The sequence below is a fragment of the Ovis canadensis genome, chromosome X (assembly GCF_042477335.2).
Source record: "Ovis canadensis isolate MfBH-ARS-UI-01 breed Bighorn chromosome X, ARS-UI_OviCan_v2, whole genome shotgun sequence".
In the NCBI taxonomy this organism is placed as follows: Eukaryota; Metazoa; Chordata; class Mammalia; order Artiodactyla; family Bovidae; genus Ovis; species Ovis canadensis.
In genome coordinates this window covers 81,515,429-81,540,053 of record NC_091727.1, presented here as the reverse complement: position 1 = coordinate 81,540,053, position 24,625 = coordinate 81,515,429, and the positions used below count along the sequence as shown (strand labels likewise).

The 24,625-nt window shown below is 60.9% G+C and overlaps 1 protein-coding gene across 2 annotated transcripts; it reads right to left on the bottom strand.

The window, feature by feature from the left end:
* L1CAM (L1 cell adhesion molecule) lies at positions 1–23,401 on the bottom strand. 2 transcript variants are annotated; one of them, XM_070291905.1, is made up of 27 exons: positions 23,314–23,401; positions 14,088–14,285; positions 10,873–10,978; positions 10,489–10,691; positions 9,385–9,507; positions 9,092–9,262; positions 8,543–8,654; positions 8,202–8,386; positions 7,932–8,063; positions 7,684–7,827; positions 6,979–7,090; positions 6,682–6,848; positions 6,411–6,567; positions 6,051–6,175; positions 5,809–5,919; positions 5,470–5,667; positions 5,216–5,286; positions 4,861–5,083; positions 4,168–4,283; positions 3,761–3,962; positions 3,539–3,661; positions 3,270–3,443; positions 3,062–3,181; positions 2,800–2,955; positions 2,106–2,240; positions 1,840–1,912; positions 1–1,331 (listed from the first exon to the last, which is right to left on the bottom strand). In XM_070291905.1, exons 2-27 carry the CDS (start codon positions 14,161–14,163, stop codon positions 1,100–1,102), a joined length of 3,747 nt encoding a protein of 1,248 aa, XP_070148006.1. In that variant the 5' UTR covers positions 14,164–14,285; positions 23,314–23,401; the 3' UTR covers positions 1–1,099. The 2 variants fall into 2 exon arrangements, with proteins under 2 accessions (XP_070148006.1, XP_070148005.1); XM_070291904.1 differs by lacking the exons at positions 14,088–14,285; positions 23,314–23,401 and having other exon boundaries at positions 10,873–11,590.
* Positions 23,402–24,625: the final 1,224 nt, after the last annotated feature.

The following is a 24,625-nucleotide window of genomic DNA, read 5'->3' as shown; positions in this document are numbered from 1 at the left end:
TTTGTTTCCAGGTTTTTATTTGCCTTTTATAATTCTGATATTTATGTACATATATATATATACTTTTGTTTTTTGTAAAGGGCTCATCGACAGACCAAGCAAAGGCATTCAGGGTGATGGTGGCTGCTGGGAGAACTGATCTTTCCTTTTTTTATCTATTTTTCTTTTTTCCTGGGATGGGATCATCAAAGCTAATTGCTAGAAAACCTAGAAACCACCTACAGACTCAGACATCTGCCTACACACTAGTGGCATATGGGGAAAGGGCGAGGGCACAAACTTGCAAAGTCGCGGTGTATTTACATTTCCAAGGCGGGGGGGGGGGTAGCTGGGGGGATCGCTGAGCAAGGGGCTGAACAAGTTCAGACTGGGGTTCGGGGGGTGGGTTGCTAAGGGGTCCTGGGGCCGGGGAAGGAGGTGGGCCTGGGCAGGGACAGCGGAGCCCACTTGGATGTTGTATGGTGGACACCGAAGGCAGCATGTGTCTGGAACTCCTGAAAGCCAGCTGCAGGGTTGGGTGAGCCAAGTTGACACAGGCAGTGGGGGAGGACTCTGGTCTGTTCAGATGGCCCCCTCCGTACCCATGGCCAGCTTGTTCAGTTCCCATCCCAGCTGGAGCAGAGATGGCCGAGAAGATAGGGGAGACAGTGGGGACACCGACTTCGGTCCCCTGTCCCAGTCCGACTGGCCAACGAGCGGCAGGGGCTGAAGGTGCCAACCCTGGTCCTTGGGAGACCCCCTCCATAGCCGTGCCTGCCTCCTCGCCCCGACTACAGCTTCGACCTGCCCAAAGGCCGGCGAGGCAGCACCTGAAGGCTCCTGGCGTGTGAGTGGCCCCCGGGTTGGAGTGAAAAAGCAATGTGTGCCCAAGAAGCGGAGCAGCTGGGTTTTGGCAATCAAGTGGGGACTGGGGAGTCAGAAGGGGGCATTGAGGCAGCAAGATCCCCTTCTTGGCCCCCAAACTCACTGGAGAGAAGGACGGGCCTCAGTCTCAGGGTCAGAGACCCAGCACAGGCCTCAGGCTGGGCCATCATGGTGATCTCTGATAGCCCCGTGGTTTGGCCCTGGGCGGTGCTCTGCCTGGCCTGGCCAGACCCTGCTACTCCAGGGTCCCGATGGGGTTGACGGGGGATGTGGCCCCGGAGCTGTCATTGCCCCCTGCCGCCTCCTTCTCCTTCTTGCCACTGTACTGGCCAATGAAGGAGCCATCCTCATTGAACTGGACGTCCACGCTGCCTCCGTAGTCCGCCAGGCTGTCATCGCTGCCCAGGGGTTTGATGTCTCCATTGAGTGATGGCTGGCTGCTACCAAAGGCCTTCTCCTCGTTGTCACTGCAAGGGGAGGGCGGGGACCATGGGAGGTGGCCCAACGGTAGCCAGCAGGAGCAGGCAGCCGCTGGCCTGAGATGGGAGGCCCAGGTTTGCCCCACTTCTGTGTGTTCTGAGCACACTGGGGACAAGGCCCTCACTCTGGACACATGCAGCTTACATGCCTGCACCGTGGGGGTGTGGGGGCTCCCATCTCTGGACGGGCTGAGGAGGGGTGCCAGTCCAGCCCATCCCCGGAGACAGGGACAGGGAAGTTTGGGAGCTGAGTATCAGCATTGTTGGCTGGTCCCTGAACCAGGGAACTATAGGATCAGGAGGCATGGGGAGTGCACAGGCCTGGCACAAAGCACCCACAGGAGGGTCCCTGCCCCCAACTCATGACAGCCCAGCCTTACCTCTCCAGGGACCTGCCATCACCCCCGCAGCACAAAGGAGAGACAGAGAGATGAAATCACGCACGCAAAGTGCACAGCTGGGCGGCCCAGGGACATGGGCTCCACCCCCAGCTCACCTGTACTCGCCGAAGGTTTCGTCCTTCATGGGCCGGGCCTCTGAGTCCACCTGGGTGTCCTCCTTGTCCTTCACTGCAGACACAGAGCGGGCCCAGCTGCTCACCCCGCCCCATCACCCAGCCTGGCCCCAGGCACATGGGCCCGGTCCTTCACATGCTCAACACCGACAGCTCCCCTTGGGCTACCTGCCCGCCACCCGCAGTGTGCCCATGTTGTCCTGCCCGGGCTCAGGGACCAAGGGGGTGGGGCCATGGCCAGGATGTACCCGAGTACTTGCCACCCTTGCTGCGCTTAATGAAGCACAGGATGAGTAAGATGAGAAGCAGGACAACGATGGCACTGATGAAGCCAATGAACCAGCCCTCGGTGGCAAAGCCAGCGGGAGGCAGCCTCACTCGGCCTGGGGAGGGGAGAGGGGGCAGGAGACTGAGGCCAAGTCCAGGGTTGAATGCGGGGGGCCCCCAGGGGCACTGCAGTCACAGGACCCGAGCTCGCCCTGTCAGTCTCCAGCCTTGGGCAAGGACCTCCCTCCGAGCCTCTGGCTCCATCTGCTGCCAACCCCCAACCCTGCCAACCCCGCATGCCAGGGACACCCCATGTCACGGACCCCCATTCCAGAGATCCCTCACACCAGGGACCCCCCTGTCAGGGCCCCCCCCCCACGCCAGGGACTGCACAGGAGCAGCTGAGGACGTCCGAGGACTTCAGACAGCCCGGGAGAGGGGCGAGCTGATGGGGGAGGGGAAAGTCAGGGTCCCTCTGGGGGAACAGGGAGGAAGACCTTCGGTAGAAATGGCTTCCCTGGCAACAGGACCAGTGGAGGATATGAAAAAAAAGGGCTCTTTTCAGGGACTTGGACTTTTCTCCATTACAGGCCTAGGGGCACAGAGGTTCTGGCAGGGCCATGGGCAGCCCAGGGATGGAGGGAAGCTGACTAGGCCTGCCCATGGCCCCCGCACCGGTGCCATTGGTCTTCACTGCCATCTGGTGCAGGAGCACCTGCTCCTTGAGCAGCTGGATCTCATAGTCGGTGTCAGGCTGCAGGTCCCACTGTGTGTAGGAGCTCTGATTGTAGCTGACGTACTGCGGCGGGAGACGAGTCACCAGCTTCTCGTCTGTAGGGGGCGAGGGCAACCCGACTGAGCAGGGAGGGCCTGGCAGCACCCTGGGTCCATGCCAGCCCCAGCCCCTCTGGGCCCTAAACCCCCTTTTGAGGCTCACCCCCCAGGGCTTTGAACCAGATCTGGAACCCGAAGTTGCACTGGCCCTCTTTGGGGACCCAGGAGACCACACTGTAATTCTCGCCAGCCATGGCGGAGATGTTGCCAAAGTCCGGCGTCCCTGGTGATGGAGAGAAGAAGGGTCATGGGACCTGGAGGCCCTCCTCTAGCCTGCCCTCGCCGCCTGCTCAGAGCCCACGCCAGCTCACCGGACAAGGCCATGGTGCCTCCTTCTCGTATGATCGCCTCCCCCGGGCCCTCCCTCGTGGTGGCCTGCAGCTGGAATCGGTACCGCAGGCGGGGGCTGAGGTTGGTCAGGTTGTGTGTCCGCAGCTCAGGATCCGGGAGGTCAAAGGACAACTGCTCCTTGCTCCCATCATTCACTGTGAGGACAGGTGAGCGGTGGGCTTCGGTCCCCGGTGCGGCCCACTCCCAGGCTCTTCCCTCCACCCCCCGGCTGGGTCCACGACACACGTACGAGGTTGGTAGGAGAGCACGTAGCCTGTGAGCACGCCGTTATGGCTGAGTGGAGGCTGCCAGTGCAGCAGCAGGCTGGTATCCGACTGGCACTCCAGGTGCAACGCCTCAGGGTGTCCAGGCACTGCGGGGCACAGAGACCAGTGGCAAGTCCTCGCCCCAGTCACCCCAGGTGGGAAGGGCCGGGGGGTGTGGAGGCAGGGGTGCAGGGCACAGAGCTCACCTCCCTCAGGGGTGTTGAAGGTCATCCCACTGGCGGGCCCCAGTCCCCTCCCATTAAAGGCCTGAACCTCCACCCGGTAGGAGCTGTAGGGCTGCAGGCCTCCCAGGATGGCGCTGGTGGTATTGGCGGGCACCACCACATGGCCTTTGTGGACATGCCTCTTGCTGTGCTTCCTCTGACTGCCTTCCCACCAGTATGTCACCTGCAGGTGGACGGGAGACCCCAGAAGGACAGAAAGCGTCTGGCAGTGACCTGGGTTGGGGTGGGGTGGAGTGGGGGGGGGCGCGTGTTCCCCACAGCCCTCCCAAGGGAGCAGCTGGCAGAAACCCAGCCCCAGTCCTGTCACTCCTGGTTGCCCCACCCGTCACCCCAGGGATCTCCCCAGCCCCCACGTGATGGACTCTTACATTGTATCCCCGGAGGTGGCCTTTGACCTGGGCTGGGTCCACAGACTGCCACCTGACCAGCACAGTGCTTGAATTGAGGGCCTTGACGGGTTCCAGCAGAGGGATTGCCTGGGGGTCTGCAAAGGGCCGGTGACATGGATGAGGCCAGCCCAGGACTCTGCCCACCCAGAGCAGGAAGATGGATTTGGATGTGATGTAACAGGTGGGCAGTTTAATGAGCAAGGGCATTCGCATGGTCTCAGGGTCTCTCCACGAAGAGAGAGAAAATAGTAACTATGTGAAGGAAGAACTAGAAAAGATCTTGACTGCATATAAAACTGAACATTTGGTTATGTTCTAGATTCGAGGCAAGGGAAGAAGCAGGATAAGTGGACGCCATGCGGGAGATCCTGACTTGGACCACGGACTGTGGGAAAGACAGTCCTGGGCCCCACACTGCGGGTATTGGCTGCCATCAAACAGACAGTTAAGTTATAGATGCCAACTTATGGATGGTCAGTGTCTTTCTGGATTTGCAAGACAGCTCTTTGGTTACGTAAGCAAATAGCCTTACTCTTAGGGAATGTACTATATTAAGAGGCAGGAGCTGGCACCGGGCTGGATCCCTGAGTGGGGGGCAGAGAGTGGGCCAGGGAGGCACATGTGGGCTCCACCCCACCCCCCGGGTATGGGCGGGGCCAGCCCGATACTCACAGTCCTCTCCAGAGTAGCCGATGGTGATCTGGGGCTCGGGGCCCTTGCCCTGGCTGTTGACGGTCTGGACTTTGATCTCATACGGCACAAAGGTAGATGTATTGGACACCACCAGGAAAGGGTCACTGACGATCTGTTCCTGCCAGGCCCCCTGCATCTTCTGGGGGCGCCACTGCACTCGATACTGAACCTGGGGGGCATTCCAGTCCATCCACCGCAGCGGCTGGAGGGGGAGAATGGAAAAGAAGTTGGGTAGTCAAGGTCCCTGGTCCTTAGGACAGCCAGTTTGTTTGGGGAGTCGCAAACCCAAGTCCTGATCTGAGGTCCAGGGGTGCGCTCGGCCCAGGGCCCTCACCTTCCAAGTGATGATCATGTTGTTGGTCTCGTTTCCTTCCCCCTTCACGTCCACAGGATTCTTCTCCGGGGCTGCAAAGTAATGTGCACACATCAACGCTGTGGGCACCCACCAAGGCCACAAAGGCCGAAGACCAAGAAAGAAATGACCTATTATGACCCTGGATGTCAGGAGGCAGTCGCCGCCCCAGGGAAACCCCTGGCAGCAAGGGAGCTTGGGCACCATCCCTTTTCCTGACTTTCCCTGGCGCTCACCTGCCTCCGGCGTGACCACAGTCTCAGAGTCCGGGCTGGGCTCCCCAGGGCCGTATTTGTTGATGGCAGTGACTCGAAAGGTATAGTGAACATAAGGCGACAGCTTGAGGGTGGTGGAGGTCTGGTTCCCGGGCACCTTGCCCAGGCTGTACCACTTCTCGGGTGCCATCTCCTTGTCCTCAAATTCAATGTCATACTCTGCCAAGAAGTGAACGAGCAGTGGAGTCATCGGTGGGTGGCGAGTGGGGCAGGGGGGCATGCAAAGTCTGGCTCTCCTGGAGGAAGGGACAAGGAACCAGAAGGGAGGGCGAATGGAGTGCCATGCTGCTGTCTTCTTACTTTCAATGGGGGCGTTGTGGTCATCAGCCGGGCTCCAAGACAGGCGCACCTGGCTCTGCTTCAGCAGGTGGCGATCAGACAGCTCCAGCTGGGGCACGGGTCCAGGGCTCCCTGGGGGGCACAGGAGCTGGATCTCGGGCCTGCTCACGATGCAGCTGGCCCGCTCCCCCTGCGACAGCTGCCTGGGCTCTTCCATCTCCCTTGCCTCTGCGCCACGAGGCGGATACCCTCTGGGGACTCACCCACCACCAGCAGCTCTGCCTGGCTCTCCACCATGTCCAGCTTGGTGCTGGCCACACAGCTGTAGTTGCCCTGGTCGCTGTAGTCCAGGCTGTGGATGACCAGGCGCTCATCTTCTATGAAGTACCTGGTGGGGGGTGGGGGTGGGGGCACACTTGTCCTTCTAGCCCCACCAGGGGACCCACAACTCCCTGCCTGCCCCCCGCATGCCACTCCTCCCTCCTCCCTTTCCTGCCAGGTTCTTCTGCTCAACAGCGGGTCATGTCCCCACCCCCACGTATGAGGCCAGGAGGTCTGGGCATCCTGCTTCCCCCGCCCCGCCCCCTCCCTCCACCAAGCCCAGGTTGGGGCTGGGCCCGCACTTGTCACTGTCCCCCAGCTCCTGCAGGTCGAGAGCATCCCTGCGCCAGGTGGTGCTGTGCTGCAGGGAGGGGTCAAAGGAGGCCTGGCACGTGAACATCACTCGGGAGCCTCTCTTCTCTATTGTGCTGCGGGGCCCCTGCATGATCCGAGTGGCATCTGGGGATGAGGACAAGAAGGGGAAGGTCACTCCAGGGTCCCCCAGGGACCCTGACCCTCCCTCAGGGAGGGGCTGCTGGCCACAATCAGCAGCAGCAGGGAGGGGCATCGGACCTTTGACCTGCAGGTTAGCCACAATGGTCACGTTGCTTTGGTCGTTGGCAGCCTGGCAGAAGTAGTGCCCAGTGTCATTGGCCTGGAGGTCTCGGATGCCCAGGGTCCCGTTGGTGTAGGGGAAGAAGCGCTCGTCCTGCAGCACTGTCTTTCCTTCCCTGTCCAGCCTGGCACAAGCAAGGCGGGCCTTGCTCAGACCCCAGTGGGCTGGGACCCCTGGCCCTCCTTGGTTGCCTGGGCTGGAAGATGGCTTCCAGGTGCCCCCCCACCCCCTGCCACCAGGGTCAGGGCACGCACCACTGGACGCTGGGCACAGGGGCTCCGAAGGCCTTGCACAGAAGGTAGGCGGTGCTGCCCTGGACTGCCATGTATGTCTCATTGTCTGGGGTCAGGATCTTGGCTGGCAGCTCTGAGCGAGGAGCAGTCATGGGAGACAGGGCCGAACTCAGGGCCCTGAGTTCGGGCGAGCGCCCACATGCAGTCAGCGGGCAGACACAGGGATCACGAGGGCAGCTTCTCCCAGGAGAGCTGGCAGCCTCTGGAAGCTGACAGTGACTCCACCAGGCCCCCGTGCGCCCTGCCCACCTTGCTTCCCTGTGGCCCCTGCCAGGCTGAGCCTCTCTCGGCCTCTTGTCTCAGTCTCCCATGTCCTATCAATTATGTGAGGCTCCCCCCAACCCACTGACAGCCTGCCTTTTCCTGAAAGCTCTGTGGGTCTCCCCAAGCCCACCTTCCCCAAAGCTTGGGGACAGAAGCATCTTGGCCAGGGTGAGCCTCTGCTCGGGGACCACGCTCGGAGGCTGCTTTTTTGTCTGGAAATACCAGCAAGACCCTGCCCCGTTGTTGGCAGGATGGGCGGGAGACGTGGGGAAGGCTCCAGACAGGAGCAGGGCAGCCACAGCACACAGACCAGCTGGTGGCTGAGTCGGCCTGGTGGCCTTGCCTGGGGCAGGGCTGCAGGGACAGACCAGGGGGCTATAAGGCAAGGTGGCTGACACTCACCCACAACATAGATGTAGGCATTGGCCAGCAGGAGCCCGTGGCGGTTGCGGGCCTCACACTGGGTCACCATAGTGTCACTGGGCTGCAGGTTGCTCAGGACCAGGGCTCCATGGTGGATCCGGTACTTCTGGTCCTTGCCCAGCTCTGAGCAGATGGCAGGTGGGCCATGGGCCCAGGGTGGGGCAGTGAGTTACTATCTCCAGGGCCCCCCAGCCTCCCTCCCCGTCCCTGCCCAAAGCCCTGCTTACCCTCCACAGGGATCCCATTGATTCTCCAGGTGACCTCTGGTTGGGGCCTGCCCTGCACTTGACAGTCCAGGCGGGCAGTCTCCCCTGGCCCGTACAGATGGCTCTGGGGCTTGTGTAGCCAGTATGGTGCAGCTGCCAGGAAGGGGAGAACCGATCTAAGCTCACAGCAGGTGGCCAGCTCTCGGGCCGGCCCTGACTCTGCCCACCCTCACCCCCTGTGACCATGGGCATAGCATTCTGGCTGTCTGAATGCCAGCAGTGGCGCCATACCCTCCACGGTGACATAGTAGGCGTGGCGGTCACTGCCCAGCGAGTTCTCAGCCAGGCAGCGGTACTCGCCGTCATCCTCCTCGCCCACGTTCAGCAACTGCAGCGTCTTGTTGTGGTTCTGGTAGGTGACCCGGTCGGCTGGCATAGGGCCGCTTGGGCGCAGCCACTTGATGGTGGGCGTGGGGCTGCCCGGGGCCACCGAGCACAGAGGCCAAGGGAGACAGCAGAGGGGAGAGAGGACCGGGCCGCTCAGCCCCGCCCCACGGCAGAGGCTCCACCCATGCCCCTCCCCAAAGCAGAGGCTCCACCCCTGCCCCTCCTCCCAGGGGACCCAGACTCACAAGCCCTCTGCAATGCACTCCAACACCAAGGGCTGCCCCTGCAGGGCCACCAGGTGGCTGCTGGAATTGGTGGGGAAGAGCAGGTGTGGTTTTCTGTCCATCATGCTGTTGGCTGTGAGGAGACAGGGCGGGCAACATGGCGCACTCTTCCCCCCACCCCGACCCACTAAGTTCCCAGGCTGGGTGACTCTGGACACCCCAGAGAGCCCTCCGAGCCTCAGTTTCATCTTCTCTCTCTTTTTTTTTTAGTTCTACCAGTTTATTGCTACCAACCCATCCTCCTCCACCCTCATGCACACATGCTCAGTCATGTAACCCCATAGACTGCAGCCCACCAGGCTCCTCTGTCCATGGACTTTTCCAGGCAAGAATACTGGAGTGGGTTGCCACTTCCTTCTCCATCCTCGTTTTCTTAAAGAGAGGGCCCCATCTCTGCCCTCACCACCCGGGGAAGGTGTGTGGGCCACGCTGTCTTTGAAGAAGACTGATGGGATGTGCTATGAGGGTAGGAGAAGAGTAGGGCAGTGTATCAGAGCCTTTGGGACTCACTGGCTTTGACCCGGAGATCAATGGGTTCCTTCTGAATGATGGTTCGGGTGCCAGGGAAGTGGGCATGACAGATGTAGTCTGAGTGGTTGTCCGAGGTGAGCACGTTGGCAAAGTAGAGGTTGCCATTCTGGCCCATAGTCACCCGCTCATCCTGTTTGATGTGCAAGATCTCTGTGGGCCAGGAAGGGCAGGAAGGAAGGAGGCAGAGGTCAGAGGTCAGGAGCCTTCCCCCGGGAATATACACCCACTGACCCGTCCCTTGCCCCTGGAGGCAGCCCCTCATGGGCACCCACTGCTGTTCATCCAGTAGATCCGGAGCGGCTCTGCACTGGGGGGCGGGTGGCAAGGGAGAATCACCGACTCCCCTTCCTCGACCTCAACAGGTTTCACTGTCTCCTTTGGCCACTTGGGGGTACCTGGAAGGGACAGAGAGGCTGGCCCTGTGGATTCTCCAGTCTCTTTCTGGTGAAGGCAGGGCAGGGGGAGAAGAGGAGGGCTACCCAAGGGCACAGGTTGGCGAGCCAGGACATGAGGGAGGCAGAGACTCTGGATCCTCTCTGGGCTCAAGGCTGAGACCAGTACAGCATGAAGATGAGAGGATGGGCTGGAGGCCAGATGGCCATGAAGGGTTAACTCACTACAACTCTTAGCTCCCACCAGGAGGAAGGGATGAGGGCGGGTGGGAGAAGGCTGAGGTGCAGTGATGGGGGGAGGGGAGCCGTGGTAGGATGCTGGAGTCATAGCCCCTTCCATCATCCTGACACAGAAACCATGGCAACGGTTCCCAAGGTAACTGGAGGGGCAGAGGAGAAGAGACAAGTGCAAGCTCAGGAGGCAGAAAGCTCATGGAGGAGGATGCAATGCTGCAGGGGAAAAACCCCAGGGAGAGGGCGACACACATAAAGACAGAGGCAGACAGCAGTAAGAAGGGAAGCCAGAGAGGTCAGGTGAGAGGTGCACAACGGAGGGGAGAGGAGACACAGTGATGGAGGGGACATGGGAGGAGATGACTGGAGGGCAGTGGAGAGTAGACAGCAACTGAGGGATGGATGGGGTAGAAACTGAAGCCCAGGCTCAGACAGGCTCAGTCCTGCCCTCATTCAGTCAACAAGCCCTCCCAGGGCACCCCTCAGGCAGCAAGCCCCAAGGCCAAGAAGGGAAAAGCACGGAAGAGAGGGAAGGGGGGATGGAGCTGACCAGAAAAAAATGGCAAAAGAACAGGGTGAGGAGGGAAGAGGTGGCTGCAGGCCAGTAGGGTGCCCGGTCCCTTGGTACTCTTAACAACCAGCTGAGAGAGCTCAGCTCTCAGGTTGGAGCCTCACACGCGCTCGGCAGATCGGTTTTGGGGACCCGCTCACATGCCCCAGACCCTCCCTGGTCCCCGCAGAGCCTCGCACCCTCGGCCATGAGCTGGATCTCGTGAGACATGGCGGTGCCCAGCTTGTTGCTGGCAAAGCAGCGATAGATGCCCTGGAAGCTCTGGGCGAAGTTGCTGCTGTTGCCTGTGATGCTGAAGGAGCCAGAATGGGGGGCCTGGTTCACGATCATGCCCAGTTCCTCTTTGGGTTTGAAGAGGATGCCATCCCGAGTCCAGCGAAACCTGCGGGGCAGAAAAAGGCTCAGAGGAGGCCTGAAGCCAGGCAGCCAGGCCAGGGGCTGGGCCAGGGCGATGACCCTGGCTGGTGAGGGATGCCCAGGAGGGGGAAGGCCCTGGGGACCACGAGGGCTGGGGGGTCAAGTCAGTGGTCAGCTCCAGGGCTTAGAGGGTGACGGTCACTCACTGCACTTCAGGTTTGCCGCTGGCCTCACACTTGAGGCTGACGTCATCTGTGGGGAAGACGACCACACGCCGGGGAGATTGCTCCGTGATGATGGGGGGTTCCATCACTGGGGCAGGAGGGGGGACAGACATGGTGAGCACTTTGGCCCTCACCCTTGTCCCGTGGGGACAGAAGCCAGGTCTGGAGCCTGACAGGCCGCATGGCCATGGGGTTGTGGGGTGGGGAGGAGCAAGTTGAGCCCAAAGCAGCTGGGCAAAGGTGGAAGGGACCAGAACAGAGAGAATATGGCACCAAAAATCACAGAGAAAGCAATCAGAAGAGAGAGAAGAAGCCAAACAGAAAGACAAAGCATGTGCAAGAAAGAAAAGAGAGACAGGGGCACCAACCAGGGCAAACCCCTCATGGGGAGAGAGGAGGACCAGAGGGAAGGGTGGACCACCAGAGACAGGTGGAAAGCCAGGGAGAAAACCCACCTGCTGAAGACAGAACAAAGCCGCCCCCCCACCAGGTGCCGCAGGACCCAGGAACCAGCAAAGGCTGCAGCCTGCATGATGCACAAGGCATACAGGGCCTCCTGGGAAACACTTCCACCCTCCCCTCAACTTACCATGGTGTCCTTCATCTGAGAGATCCATGCAGCAAGGGACAGAATGAGAGAAAGGCTGACAAGTCGCCCCATGGCTTGGGCCGAAAGTAGTACAGACAACCCTGGGGGAGGGGGAGGCTGGGAGAGGGTGTAAGAAGGGGACACACGCCACGCTACAGCTATGGCACGTCAAGATCTCCAGGACACAGCCTGATCGCCAGTCCTGGGGTGGGGCAATGGCCAAGGCCAGTAGGCCTCAGCTCTAATGGGCAGGGAGAAAGAAATCCGTGACTTTAACAAAGACTGCGCTGTGGCCAGATCCTTGCCTCCTCCTGGCAGGGCCTGCAGAACTGACTCCCCGCCCTCCACCCAGGACACCTCGGAAGCCAGAGAGGCAGACAGCCCGCCTACAGCAGCCAGGGAACACTCCCCTGCTCGAGCTCATATCCCTCCTAATCCAATTAGCACAGCTCAGTGTTTTCAATTACCTGGGCCCAGCGGCCCCCTCCCTTCCAAATCCTCCCCAAGGCCCTGCTGAATCTGAGTTTCCAGGGCCTGCCGGCCTGATGCCAGGCCTCAATTTCTCCCCTTCCTTCCTCCCAGCCTGCTGCCGAGTTCCCTGGAGCTGACGCCGGGGCTTCTGCCCCCAGTGCCAGCAGGCTTCAGCAGAGCACTGGCTGGGGTGGCTGACAGCAATAGGCTGCCTCTGAAAGCTTTTGTTTCTGTGGAAGACCTCAGGGTAGGGGGCCCCAGGAGAGAGGACGGGGCTCCCTGGGGACACTGCAGAGAAGGTTCTGCGCTGGGGAGGGGCCAGTGAAGGAAGCCCAAGAGGCAGAGACAGTGAGAGGGACCACAGGATGGGGCAAGCGGGGAAGGAGACAAAGGGGCCTGGAGTGGCCGGGGAGGGAGAGAGCTGGAGCAGAGCTCCCAACCTGGAGGCACCAGGCTGCTTGTCATGTTGCATCAGGGTCAATAACAAGTGCCAGCCGGTGCCCAGGGCCCCCTTAGACCTGCCGTGGGTCTCTGACGCCCCTCTGCACACAGGTGTAGCAGGGTAAGGCCTGAAAACCACTGGGGGGAGATGAAGAGGGAAGCGGATGAGCACATGTGTGGGAATGTGCCAAAGTATGAGTCTGAGCACATGTGGGCACGCCCCAGGCAGTGCTGCAGTGACATTGTGAGTATCCGCCCATGTGCCTCTATACGGACGTGTCTGGCCAGAGTATCTCAGAAGGCTGTGAGTGCCTGCCTGCGTTTACTGTACGACTCTGTGTGGCCTACCCGCTCCTGTGTTTGTGCGGATGGCTGTGTTCCTTTGTATCTCAACCTCTCACTTGTGTGTGCCTGTGTGCCCCCGTGGGTCCTCTTGGGGGGGTCTCTGTGCCTGGCTGGATATAGGTGGCTGGTCCGTGTGCCTCTGCAGCTAGGGTAGGGTTTTGGGTGTGACTGCACAGAGCTCCATGTGCATATCTAAGGAGACAGCCCCAACCTTTCTTCCCATCAGACCCTCCCCACCTCCTGCAAACCCTCAGGACCCCTCAGTGTCAGAGGCCAGTCATGGTCACCTCCCTCAGCCCCTGACCCATTCCTAGCTTGGACAGTCTCCCCCAGCCTCAGCGCACAGCTCATCTCTCAGTGATGCTGGCCTCCAACAGGTGCAGGCTCAGAGACAAAGGTGGAAAGGTGAGGGGGGAAGGGACTGGAGTGAACAAGGAGCAGATTTAAGATACACAAATGCTACCATGTCAACTGTCCCTCACACAAGCCCCAAAGCCGCTTATAGTAGTGTGTTTATATCTCCTGCTCACACTCAGGAGAAAATACCATCATAGTAACATACGGTCCACACACGGACAGGTACTCACAGGCCCATATTACTCACTAGTACAATCCAATGTCAACAATCAAATACCTACAGAGCTTCACAAATGTGACCAGTAAGTAGTGGTTAGAGTGACTCACAAACTTACCTACACAGGACATCAAAATCACACACTCAGGAATATCCCCACTTAGTCAATGTATCACACCACACACATCTAAAAATATATCCAGACAAATTACACAGTCCGTCCAGCTCAAAATCATACACAAACACTCGCGTTCGGTCACAGCCCTGTAGCCACCCTCCCCAGAAACCCCCCACTAAGTAACTACACATCACATTTTAAGGATCCAGAAGGCTGTTGGATCTTCTCAAGGGGTCTTTTCCTGTCTCAGTTCACAGAAAGGGCTACCAAGGGCCCCAGATAGGATTACCCGTCAGAAGCCAGAGCGAGGCTTGGTCTAGCTAGCTGAGGACATTCTCATGCTTGCCCCATCCTTGGCGGGGTGGGGCCGGCACTGAGGCCCGAAGGGGCGGGTCAGGAGCCAGGCCTGCTGTCCGTGGTGCTGAAACAGCACCCACCCTCCCGCGTCTCTGGTCCCTGTCTGTGGTACTGAGACAGCCCAAGTCTTCCACCCTGTCCTTTCCAGGGGATCCAAAGTCCGGGTACCTCTTGCGCACTCCAGGCCCCCAGGAAGTGAAGGGCAGGGGGTCTGGAACCCAGAGAAGGTGAGGAGGCAGAAAATAAAGAAAAGCCCAGCGCGGCGGGGAAGGGAGGCGCCGCGGCGCCCTCCGATTACTCACATTCCTCAGGGATCTGGATGAGCACGCAAGGGCTGCAGAGGAGGAGAGGCCACAAGTACCGCAGCGCCACGGCCATCTTCCCGGCGGCGCCGAACCGGCGCGGCAAAGCCGCCGGGCTTGGCTCAAGCTCCGGCCGGAGGGAAGGGTGGCTGGTGGGTGGCTGAGGGAGGGAGCCGGGGGTGAGGGCAGGTGAGGGCACTGCGAGAGGGAAGAAGGGGAAGGGCAAGGTAAAGGAGGAGAGAGAACAGACGATGTTAGTGACTAACATCTGGGCGAGCCTGGGCTCCTGGCCCCGCCCCCGGCCCCGCCCCCTCCACTCTTCCCTCCCCCTACCCCCCCATTTTGGAGAAGAAAACCTGGACGAGACCAGCAGAGGCTGGGCCTCCAGTTCGCCTTTCATTCCCTTCCTACTGGCCGTGCCTCCTCCACCAGCTGCCTCTCTGGGCACCACCAACTTGTTGCCCCATCCGCTCCCTTGGGCATGCCACAGGCTGCTCTGTGCCCATCCTCCTGATGTGTGACTCAAGGGCCCATAAGAAGGTGCCTGTGAGCATGAGTGTGGATGTGGGTGTGCAGTAGCTGTGTGACTGTGTGCGTACACACAGGAGGACATGTCTCTCTTCTCTGGAACCAGGAGGCACTCATGAGTGGGTGTGTGTATGACTGCAGGCACACAGAAGTGTGGGCGTGTGCTCCTGTGCACCTGTGTCTCTGGGGGATGACTCCTGTCTGCTATCTCTGTGTGCACACACAGCATGCATGCACACATATGTAGAGAAGAACCCTTGTCACAGTCTCATTGCTGGGGGTTTTGGAACCAACTGATCCCTGGGTGCTGTTCAGGCCTAAAAAACTTGTAGGGGACAGGGAGACTCGGGAAGTGGGACCAGGGCAAGAAGGGAAGGGAACCAAGAAGGCTGCATTTCATTGAACAGGTTGAGGGAAAAAAGAAGAAAGAAGGGGAAAGGAAGCCTGCCCTCAAGAAGTGGCAGGAGGGAGTCAAGGAGGAAAGTACCTCTCAGCTGTCCCTCAGGCTCCTAGGCGGTTAACAGAGGCAACTGTGGCCTCCCCCCTTCCAGATGCTTCAAGCCAGGCTCAGAGCAGGGCTCAGGGAAAGCTCTGGGACAGCATTTCTTACATCTAGAGTATCTGGCAGGCCCCCCTTCTGGATTTTTTTTCTGAGTTTTCAGGGCTCAACTGATAGATGTGTCCACCCCAAGCCCAAGTCTGCCAGCTATATGCACAGGCCACTTCTGCATGCAAGAAGCCCCAGTGACCAAGGGCCCAGTGGAGGGTGCTTCTCTGCCAATGACGAGAAGAAGAGACACTCCCAAGAAGACAGAGTTGTGACCCCTGAACAGGAAGAGGTGTGAGAAAGAGACAATAGTAAAAGTGACTGAGAGCTTGGGGGATGGAGCTTGGATGTCATGCCTGAGCTCACCAAGTCCATCCCAGGCAAGCTCTCTCCCAGCCAGGACCTGATCAAAATGGGGACCAGCCTCATCCAGAAGGCCAGAGTGGTGGGTGTGGAGGCCTGGAATGCTATGCCAAGACATCCAGACTCAGTCAATCAGGAGGCAGCCAGAAGCCACAGCTTGGTTTTGTGGAAGGTGACCCAAGAAGTGTGGTGAATTCAGCAGACTGCCCTGGGACCCAGCAGGCAAAATGGACAGTAGAGAATAGCTGCCAGCCTAGAGCTCTCAGACTCCCAGACCCAAAGCTGGAGGGGGAGGTGGGGAAGGAAGCACCCGGGTGGGTCAACATGGACAGGCTGATGGCCAAGAGAGTGACCAGGAGAGTAAGGAAGTGGCAACGGCCTGGTCACTTCCCGAGGACAAGAGCCAAGCTGGGTCCCAGAAAGGAAGAGGTCCACCAAGTCAACGCAAGGTGAGTGGGCCTCACGCGACCCTGGCCTCAGCTTCAAGGCCTGTAGGAAGCAGTAGGAGACTCAGATCAGAGGGCAGGCGATCAAACAACTGCCTTGGGAGCTCTGAGTGCTCTGGTCTTCAGAGGGGGAGGGGAGGGAGACAAGCAAGAATCTCCAAGGCCGTCCTTCTGGCCTGTGAGGCTGGAGCACTCCCTTTTGCTGGAAAGAGGATGGCTGCTTATCCCCAGAATGAGGTCTGGCATGTGTACCCTGGTGGATATGCAGGGGATACAGGATAGCCCCAATCCCTGTGGGCTCCACTTACTGCCCCATCCTGACACCCCGCAGTCTCACATTCAAACTCTTTTAGTCTCCTGGTCTTTGCCACCCAGCTCACCACCTTCCCAGGCCCTCAGAGCCCGGGCAGGAGCCAGAAGGTGGGGAGGCTCCTGACAGCTGCGGCTGGGTCTCTGATCTCTCCCCATTCCTCAGGCAATTAAGAGCAAGCAGCTCAGGTTGTCAGCACAGCAGGCCCCTCACCCCCCATCAGCACCTCCAGGGGCAAAGGAGGCGGGGGAGTGTTCCACAAGCTGGTGTACAGATGGAGCCAAGGCCACGTCTGCAAAGGCGGGGGGGGGGGGGGGGGGGGGAGCGGCGGGGAGGCCGCTGTGGGGGCAGGCTGGGGAAGACTGAAGGGTGACAGACAGGGTGAGAAAGAGGCAGGAGGGAACAGGAGAGACAGAGCAGGAGGGCTGGGAGGGTCGGGGGGCAGGGAATGGGGGACAAAGACAGATGCTGGACCACCACAGTAACCCATGTGGAGAAACCCAGAAACAGAGACCTGGGCAGCGGGGAAAGGGAGAGAAGGGCGAGGAGCACAAAGGACGAGACAAAAAGCAAAAAGCAACTGATGAGAAATGGCCGAAAGAGCAAGATGAGTGAGGGGTGTGTATGTGCGCCTGTGCTCGAGTGTGTGTGTGTGAGTGTGTGCAAGCCCAGGGACACCTCTTCCACATCCTTGTAGACAGGGGTGTGCCAGGAAAGGGCCAGGGAGGGAGAGGAGATGGATCCGAATCACAGGAATGGGGCTTCTTGGGCTCGGAGGTCAGACTGGACGGTGGAGAGACCAACAGAAGGCAGAGACAAAGCCTGCAACAGATACAAAGCAGCAGGGCCCTGGCCACTTGTGGCCATAGGATGGGGGGCGGTTACAGACGAAACAAGATGCTGCTGGCAGACCCTTAGGAAGCCGGTGGGGAGTCCCACAAGGGAGGAGGGACAAACACTCAGAGGACCTCACTCCAAGATTTCTGCTGCACACAGCGAGCCGCCCCAGGGCAGAGGGGGTGCCTGTGTGTCCATGGGCCAGCTCAACAGTGAATGCCCGCACGCTGGGGGAGGAGAGACCAGGGCGGGCTGAGTACCCCTCCTCCCTGAGGCCTCCAGCAAACTCAAGAGGTGAGGGCAGGTGGGGAGGGAGAAAGGGTGTGGCAGGCTCCAAGAGCCAGCAGGGAGTACCTCAGTGAGACCCTGGAGGAGCCCCACCCCAGCCACACCCTGAATCCTCAGGCCAGTCCTCTCCTCTGGCCTCCATCCTCTAAATGGGGATAGGGTGGGGCAGTGGGGGGGCACACTTAGGAGGTTGTGAAGCCAGGCTGAGATCTGGGAGGGCTGCTTTTCTCCTTGCATATACCCTGGGAACCTCCTGGCTGGCCTCCTCCCGGCCCCTTCCCATCGGACAGAAATGCTCCTGCACAGGAAGGTGCCCCCGCCGGTCTGTTCCGAGCAGGGGGCAGGGCTGGGGGCTCAGCCTGGGTATATAAGATAGTTCAGAGTGGCAGTGCCAGGGCCATGATCTGGTAGGCCTGAAGGGGCGCTTGGGGGCACCTCCACCTGGGCTGTCTGCTCAGCAGGGCTGGTGGGGAATCTTCCAGGCTGTCGGTGGGTATACAAATGGGGTGGGGTGGGTGTCACCTCCACCCCAGGCACTGTGTTTCTTTAAGGCTCCTCCTCGCCCTCCCCACCAGGCTATTGCTGGCGGGTTTCCATGGAGATGGAGCCAGCTCGCTCCACTGGCAAAGATGGGGGAAGAAGGGAGGAAAGCTTGCCGCAGCCTAATGGGTAATTTAGATACTACAGAAAAGAGGCTCCTGAGTGGGAGCCCCCACAGGTACTGAGGCGGGGGGTGGGGGTGTGGGGGTGGCCGGAAGTCTTAGAGGAAGCTGCTGAGTCCTTGGTGCTCCCAGCCTCGCCCCACTCTCAGGGAGAGCACACCCTCAGCCCCTTCAAGGCAGCGGTCTCCAAGGCAACACCAGCTCACCTGTAATGGACCATTCTCCTTACACGGTAAGGAAGGGGTGGGGCAAAGGTTAACTCTTTGTGGGAGAGAGGGGAGAGCGGATGGTCTCCACTGAGAAAGGAAGGGGGGGGAATCTCCCCAACGGCAGTCAGACATTTCCCTCTTTCCTATTTTATTAACTGAATTCATGGCCAGCACGTCCCGCAAGCCAGGGATGCCTCTAAATACCCTTACATGCATTACTCATTGAATCCTGAAAATGACCCTGGGAGAGCAGTACTATCATTATCTCCATTGTATACATTAAGGAAACTGAGGCTCAGAGAACTGGAGCTCCATGCTCACCATGTATGGGGTTCTAGATGGCGTGGAGGCCCCCAAAGACGACTCCGGGGGGGTCAGCTTGCCTCTGGGCATCTCAGGCATCCTTGTGCATGCACCTGCCTGCATTCGCAGAGGGTCAGGGGCCTGGACAGGGATGCGCTCCAAGCCGGCCTGCCCCCTGGGGAAGGGCCTATTTGCTAGGCAGATGGCAGGCAAACGTGGGCAACTGGGAGGGAACTCTTGGGAGCGGGCCACGCGGAAGTAGAAGGCGAGCCACATCCCATCTCAGCACAAAGCAGAAACCACCCTACACCTCAACCCCCTCCCCCGCCCCCCCCCCCCAGGACTCTGCACAAGAGAAGGCAGACGGCTTTTGGTTTCCGGCTCCTCTCTCCCTGGCCATGCAGAACCTTGGGATACTCTGACCCCTTTCTGTAAACCAAAGGCTCCAGGGCCCCCCTCACAAAGACCTGGCTACCTAGAGGGACCCTCTCTCCAGATACAGCTTAGGGGCAGCATGGACTCCCTTCCTGGGCAGCAGGGAGGTTCCCAGGGTGTGTGACTAGTTGGGAAAACTGATGCCCATGGCCTAAAAATGGGGCCCCCTCATCCCCTCTAAGTCCTCCCTCTGGGTCTGGAAAGTGGGCTCAGAATAAGATCACAAGCCCCCATCCTGAGAAATGAACCTGGCACCAGAGGGGGCTGGGAGCTTCGGGGACTGGGCAAGAGGGGGCGACATATATCCGCTCTAGGACCCCAAAGGAGAGAAGGCGGCAGGCCCTGTGGGAGAGGAAAGGTGCCCAGCCAATGGGAGAGGCAGGAGGGGCCCAGCCCAAGGCCCACCCCAAGCTGCACAGCCACGCTGGCCCCGGGACACCTGGCCCAAGCAAGAAGGGGCCTCCTGGAAACAGCTCAGACACAGCCGGGGCCCCTCTGGTTGCCTCGGGGCTCCCTGTTCCAAAGGGTTAAAGGGCAGAGGGGGCACCGGAAGCCTGGAGATGGACAATGGAGGCTCTGTTGTCCCCTGGGCTTCAGCATTCCTAAGGCATGAATGCAGGCGGCCAGGGGAGGGGCCAGAGGGCACCCCGCCCCCCAGGAGGAAGCCTCCTCAGCCCGCAGGGAAACACACACGGCCTCCACCAGCAACAGCCCTGCCTCTTCCTAGCACAGGATCCACGCGGGTACAGGACAATCTGTGTGCACACACTCTCTCAAGCACACGCACACACACACGATTGCACACGTGCAATGAGATGGCTAATGCCCACGCATGCAAACAGGAATATGGGGAAGCCGCACACGCACGTGCGCGCACACACACACACACACACACACACACATACAAAGCTGCCCGGTGCAAACCTCCAGACCAGCCACCCGCCTGGCTTTGAACACTTCTGAGCAAAGCCTGGCTCCTGGGACACACCAGAAGGGCAGGAAGGGCCAGGCCTAGGACATCACAGCCCTCCTGCTCCTCTCAACCTGAGGTCATCCCAGTTGGCCCCACTAGGTTGAGGGCCAGAGGCTGCCAGGGGCTGCCCCATGGCAGGGGAGAGGCTGGGTCTGTGACCCCCTCCCCCAGCTCTGTGACCTGGGGAGAACACAGTGGGGGGGTGGAGGTGTAGGCCCAGGCATCGGGTGGGGGCACTGGACAAAGAAAAGCTTCTGGAAAGACCAGCAGTCCATCCAGACCCTCCCCCTGCAGAGGAACTCACCACCCTCTGGCCCCTCCCGCTTGCAGACTACAGTCTCTAGGAAGTCACAAAGATCCTGTTGATGTCTGGGGAGAAGGTGGGCCGGCCTTTGCTGATTGCCCCCAGTCTTCGGTTGGTGGCCACCAGGCACTCCCCCACCCCCGCCCCAGCCACCCTGCAGGTCAGACAAAGCTCCATGGGAGGCCGGGGCCCAACTCAGTGGACTGGGCTGGGAGGTGGTCGCGCTGAGAGGGGAGACAGACAAAAGGGGAAATGGGGAAACAAGGGACAAGGGCATCTGGGGACTGAAGGGAGGGGGACAGTGGCATGCCCACCGCCACAGTGAGGGGGCAGGAAGTGAGCAGAGGGAGGAGGAAGCTGACAGGTGGGGGGGCGAGGGTATAAAGAAGCTGAGAGCAGGGTAGGGGGGGCATCTAGGAATGGCCAGGTTAAGAGCTAGCAGGAGGGAGAAAGACTGGGGGGAGGTAAGGCCCCACCCAGGGACCTCAACCCAGCCTTCTTAATTAGGGGAGGAGAGACAGGGCCAAGCCAGCAGCCCACCTGGGACCCTAGAGTGGGGATTCAGATCCTCTCTCTCCCTCACGGTCCACATCCCAGGGTGGGGCAGAGCCCTGGGTGGGCAGCGCTCTGGATGGCCACTGATGCCATGTGGGGGGGCCTGGTGGAAGAGGGAAGAGGGCCCCGTTATTCTATTCTCTCCCAGAACAGGCCCCTGCTCAACCCAGGGCACCCCCTGGGAAGCTGCTCCCACCCACTCCTGTTTCACCCCCAAGAAGGGGTTGGAGAAAGGCTTCCATCGCACCTTTGCCCCAGCTCGCCAGGCCAGGTACGGCAAGGCTGCTTGCCCCCTGGACAGAGAGTGCCCCAGGAGACATTCTGTCCATTGAGAGGGGCACCAGGGACCGTCTGCCTTGAAAGGGACCTTGCAGATGAAGGGGTCCACACCCCATGTGACAGCCAAGAACGCCGAGATTCAGAAGGGAAAGGGCAGAGGGGCCTGCATTGCTGGGCCATGGAATGGCGGGTGTGGCACAGGGGCGCCTCCCCAGCTGGCCTCGCCCAAGTGCATGCCATGGAAGCTACCCATCCCAGCACAGGAAGAGGCTGACGGGGGCACACAGCCTGGGCATGTCTGCCCACTGGAGTAGGCCCTGGGACAAGGCCCTGCCTCAGTTCTTGCCTCCTCTTACCCTGCGGGGAGTCACAAAGAAAAACAGAAAACCCATCTGGAGACAAAGAAGGTGCGGGTCCAGTATGTCCCTGTCTTTTCCATGGGCGGCCCTAAGGCTGGCTCAGGCAGGCACCCGGCAGGGCATGCTGCCCCATGAATGAATGTGTGCCCCGTGGGCCCCAGAGCTCCTGAGCTGGGAGGAGCTCCCAACTGCCCGGTGGCAGGGGGCTGGGTGCTGGGGGAGGAGCCTTTTGGGAGTGGTTTGTAGCCAAGCAGGGAGACTGAGGCTGGGGTGTGCTGAGCGGGGGTCTCTCTGTGATCAGATCCCCAAAGATCCCTAATTTCTTTTGTTCTATTTTTTTTGTATATTTCGAGCCTACAACAATAAGATGTATTACTTTGGGGATCACACACACACACGTGAAGAGAAAGAGAAACACACATGAAAAGAAAGGATGTAGCAAAGACAAACATCAGGCGGAGGGGTGTCGCAGCCTCAGCACTGATAAGGACTTGCCATCTGGCCATAGATTAGCCAAGAGCCCCCCATGAGAGCTAAGGAGCCCATGGGTGCACCTGTGGGTGTTGCATGGAGGTCCTGTGATTGGCCAGGCCGGGCTGAGCCCCATCACCTGCAGCAAGGCGTTGGTCAGAGGCAAGAGGCCCCCACCTCACCCCAGCCACCCAACAGGGGACCAGAAATGTGGGACTCAGGGGCACTTCATGGGAGGGAAGGGTGACTGGCTTATTCACCCTCAGGGCCATGTGAGTCAGCAGAGATGGCACCGAGTTGCCCAGAAGCCCCTGCTCTCTGGGTGGAGTTAACTGGAGTAGGGTAACTCCTTGGAAGGGGGTGTCAGTCCCCCCCACTTCTTGGGGGGACCGGATGGCCCTGGGCCTGCCAACCAAGAGTCTCCCAAAATTGACCCTAGGAAGGGGCAAGAGGAATTGCCGTCTCCTCCCATAACCAGACAGCCAGAAGGAAGACAGCCATGGGTGCAAGCCCTGCAGTGGGCAGGGCCGAGTCACGATCCCTGCTTCCTGCAACCCTCCTACCTGATGGGCTACAGTCTACATCCATGTGCCCAGCGGCACCCTAGTGGGTACCCAGGCCCACCTCACTCGGAGTTTCCTGTTTGGGTCCCGAGAGCCCGAAGAACCTGCGGGCTCCAGGGCAGGAGACTCTGGTCCTGGCACAAGGTGTGAGGGGAACCCTGGGGAGGTCAGGTTGAGGTTTAGAAAGCAGGAGAACAAAGCCCCCCTCTCCTACCTTGGGGCGGAGAGCTGGGCAGCGCCCAGCCCAGTTCCCTCCCCTCCCCCCCCACCACTGCAGGGGCGGCCGAGTCCAACCTGCCCCCCAAGCACACCGGGCAGCTGAATGTTCCACCAAACAGGATCCTGAACGGGGGAAGGGGGCAGCCACGCCCAGGGCCACACCCCACAGCGGCTGATGGGGACGCCTATGTGGGGGTCCCTGGGTCCCACCCCTCTCGCCTTCTCACCCGCGCACGCACACCCGGGGAGACGCGCCAACTTCGGACCCTCATCGGCCGGCACCGACCCTGCCCGACTCCCCCCGGAGAGACGGCACTGGGGGCGCCGCCCAGGTAGTCTTCACCTGTCAGGGATGCTTCTTCCCTGCCCCGCTGAGCTCCGCGGAGGCCCGGAGCCGACCGCCTGGCCTGGGTGGGGCTCTGGCCGCTCCGCTGGTGGTCTCGGGCTGGTCCGGGTGGGGCTCCCCGCTCTCGCCCACCCGCCCACCCTTCCAACCCCCCAGGGCAGGGCTGGAACAGGAGGCTCGGGGCGCTGCCCGCGCGGCCCGTGCGCAAGGGCTGGCCTGGCCGCCTTACCTGCGCTGAGGCCACCGCTCGGGCTGCCCGCCCAGCCTCCGCACGCGCCGGCCTCGGACGCGCCGCCCGAGCGAGACTGCGATGCTGATGCTGCGGCGGCCGCCGCGGCGGGGCGGGGGCAGGGGCGGGGCGGGGCGGGCGTGCGCGCGGGGAGGGCGGGGGACGTGGGGGCGGGGGACGTGGGGGCGGGGGGAGTGAGATCACCTTCCCGCCGCCCGCCCCGCCCGGTCGTGCCCCTCGTCCCAGCGGGACCCGGCGACCGAGGCCAGCGCGAGCCGGGGAACCCCGGTGACCCCCCTCCGGAGCTCAGTGGCATCCCGGCCGCCGGGTCCCGCCGGACCCGCGCCCGTAGCCCTGGAGTCCCTGGCCCGGCGGCGCTCCGCAGCCGGGCATCCGCTCCGCAGGGGCCGGGCAGGAGTCTCCGGGCTGGGGTGCCCCCCGGGGCGTGGTGCCGGGCGGCGGAGAGAGGAATCGGGGAGCTGGGGGAGGGAAGAAACAGATGCCCCCGAGACTCCACCCGGCCTTCGAGGGCGCTGGCGAGCGGCGGGCACCCATGCGCCAAGCGGGCTCGGCGGCGCCCTGGCCAAGCGATGTTTGGACGGCTCCTCGCCCCCCACCTCCGGCAGGATTCCCGAGTTTCTCAGCTCTTCCTGGAACCACTCCTAGGAGCTCTGTCCGCTCAGGCCTGATCTCAGCCCGCCAGGGAGGCACAGCTGGGCGCTCGCTCCTGAACAGCGCAGAGCCCGGGGAAGGAGGGGTGTACGGAAGTGGCTGAGAAGGTTCCCCGTCGAGCTGCCATCACCCATCCCCAGAACTGCCCCCCACCCCCGCTCTCCATCCCTTTTCCTGGCGTCTGATTTCTTTGTCCTGGGGAATGGCCTCATCCCGACCTCTCCTGGTGGCCCAGGCCTCCCCCTCTCTGGAGGGCCCCCGGGGATCATCCCCTCCCCAGCGCCCCCTACCAGGGCTGGCGGTCGTGACCTCCGAGGCCACGAGGAGGGCAGAGCTATTCCGGAGCCAGCCGAGCCCAGCCGCAGGGCAAGGAAGGCCTAGGGCCCAGATGGCAGATTGCGGCCCTGGTGGCCATGGTATTTTTATGGGCATGCCTGTGGCCCAGTGAAGCATACTCGGTCCCTCAGCTCGGCCTCCTAAGGCCCTCTGAGTCGTGCAAGAGGCCCTTGTGAGAGGAGGCCTCCATTCACCATCCCATCTCACAATCCCTGGAAGGAGAGGCTTTGAGTGGTCCCACGTGCCCCCAGGGAAGGTCTGGATGCAAGGTTGCAAGGTGTCTTCAGGATCTTGAGTGAAGCAG

Bases quoted from the DNA above. Each gene is read 5' to 3' on its own strand.
- L1CAM (XM_070291904.1), bottom strand. From the start codon at position 11,507: ATGGATCTCTCAGATGAAGGACACCATGGTAAGTTGAGGGGAGGGTGG. The intron at 6,568-6,681 runs GTCCGATGCCCC...CCTCATCCCCAG, and splicing joins GGCTAACCTGCAGGTCAAAG to ATGCCACTCGGATCATGCAG. The intron at 5,920-6,050 runs GTGAGTCCCCAG...TGTGCCCCCCAG, and splicing joins GGCAGAGCTGCTGGTGGTGG to GGAGCCCTGGACCCGTGCCC.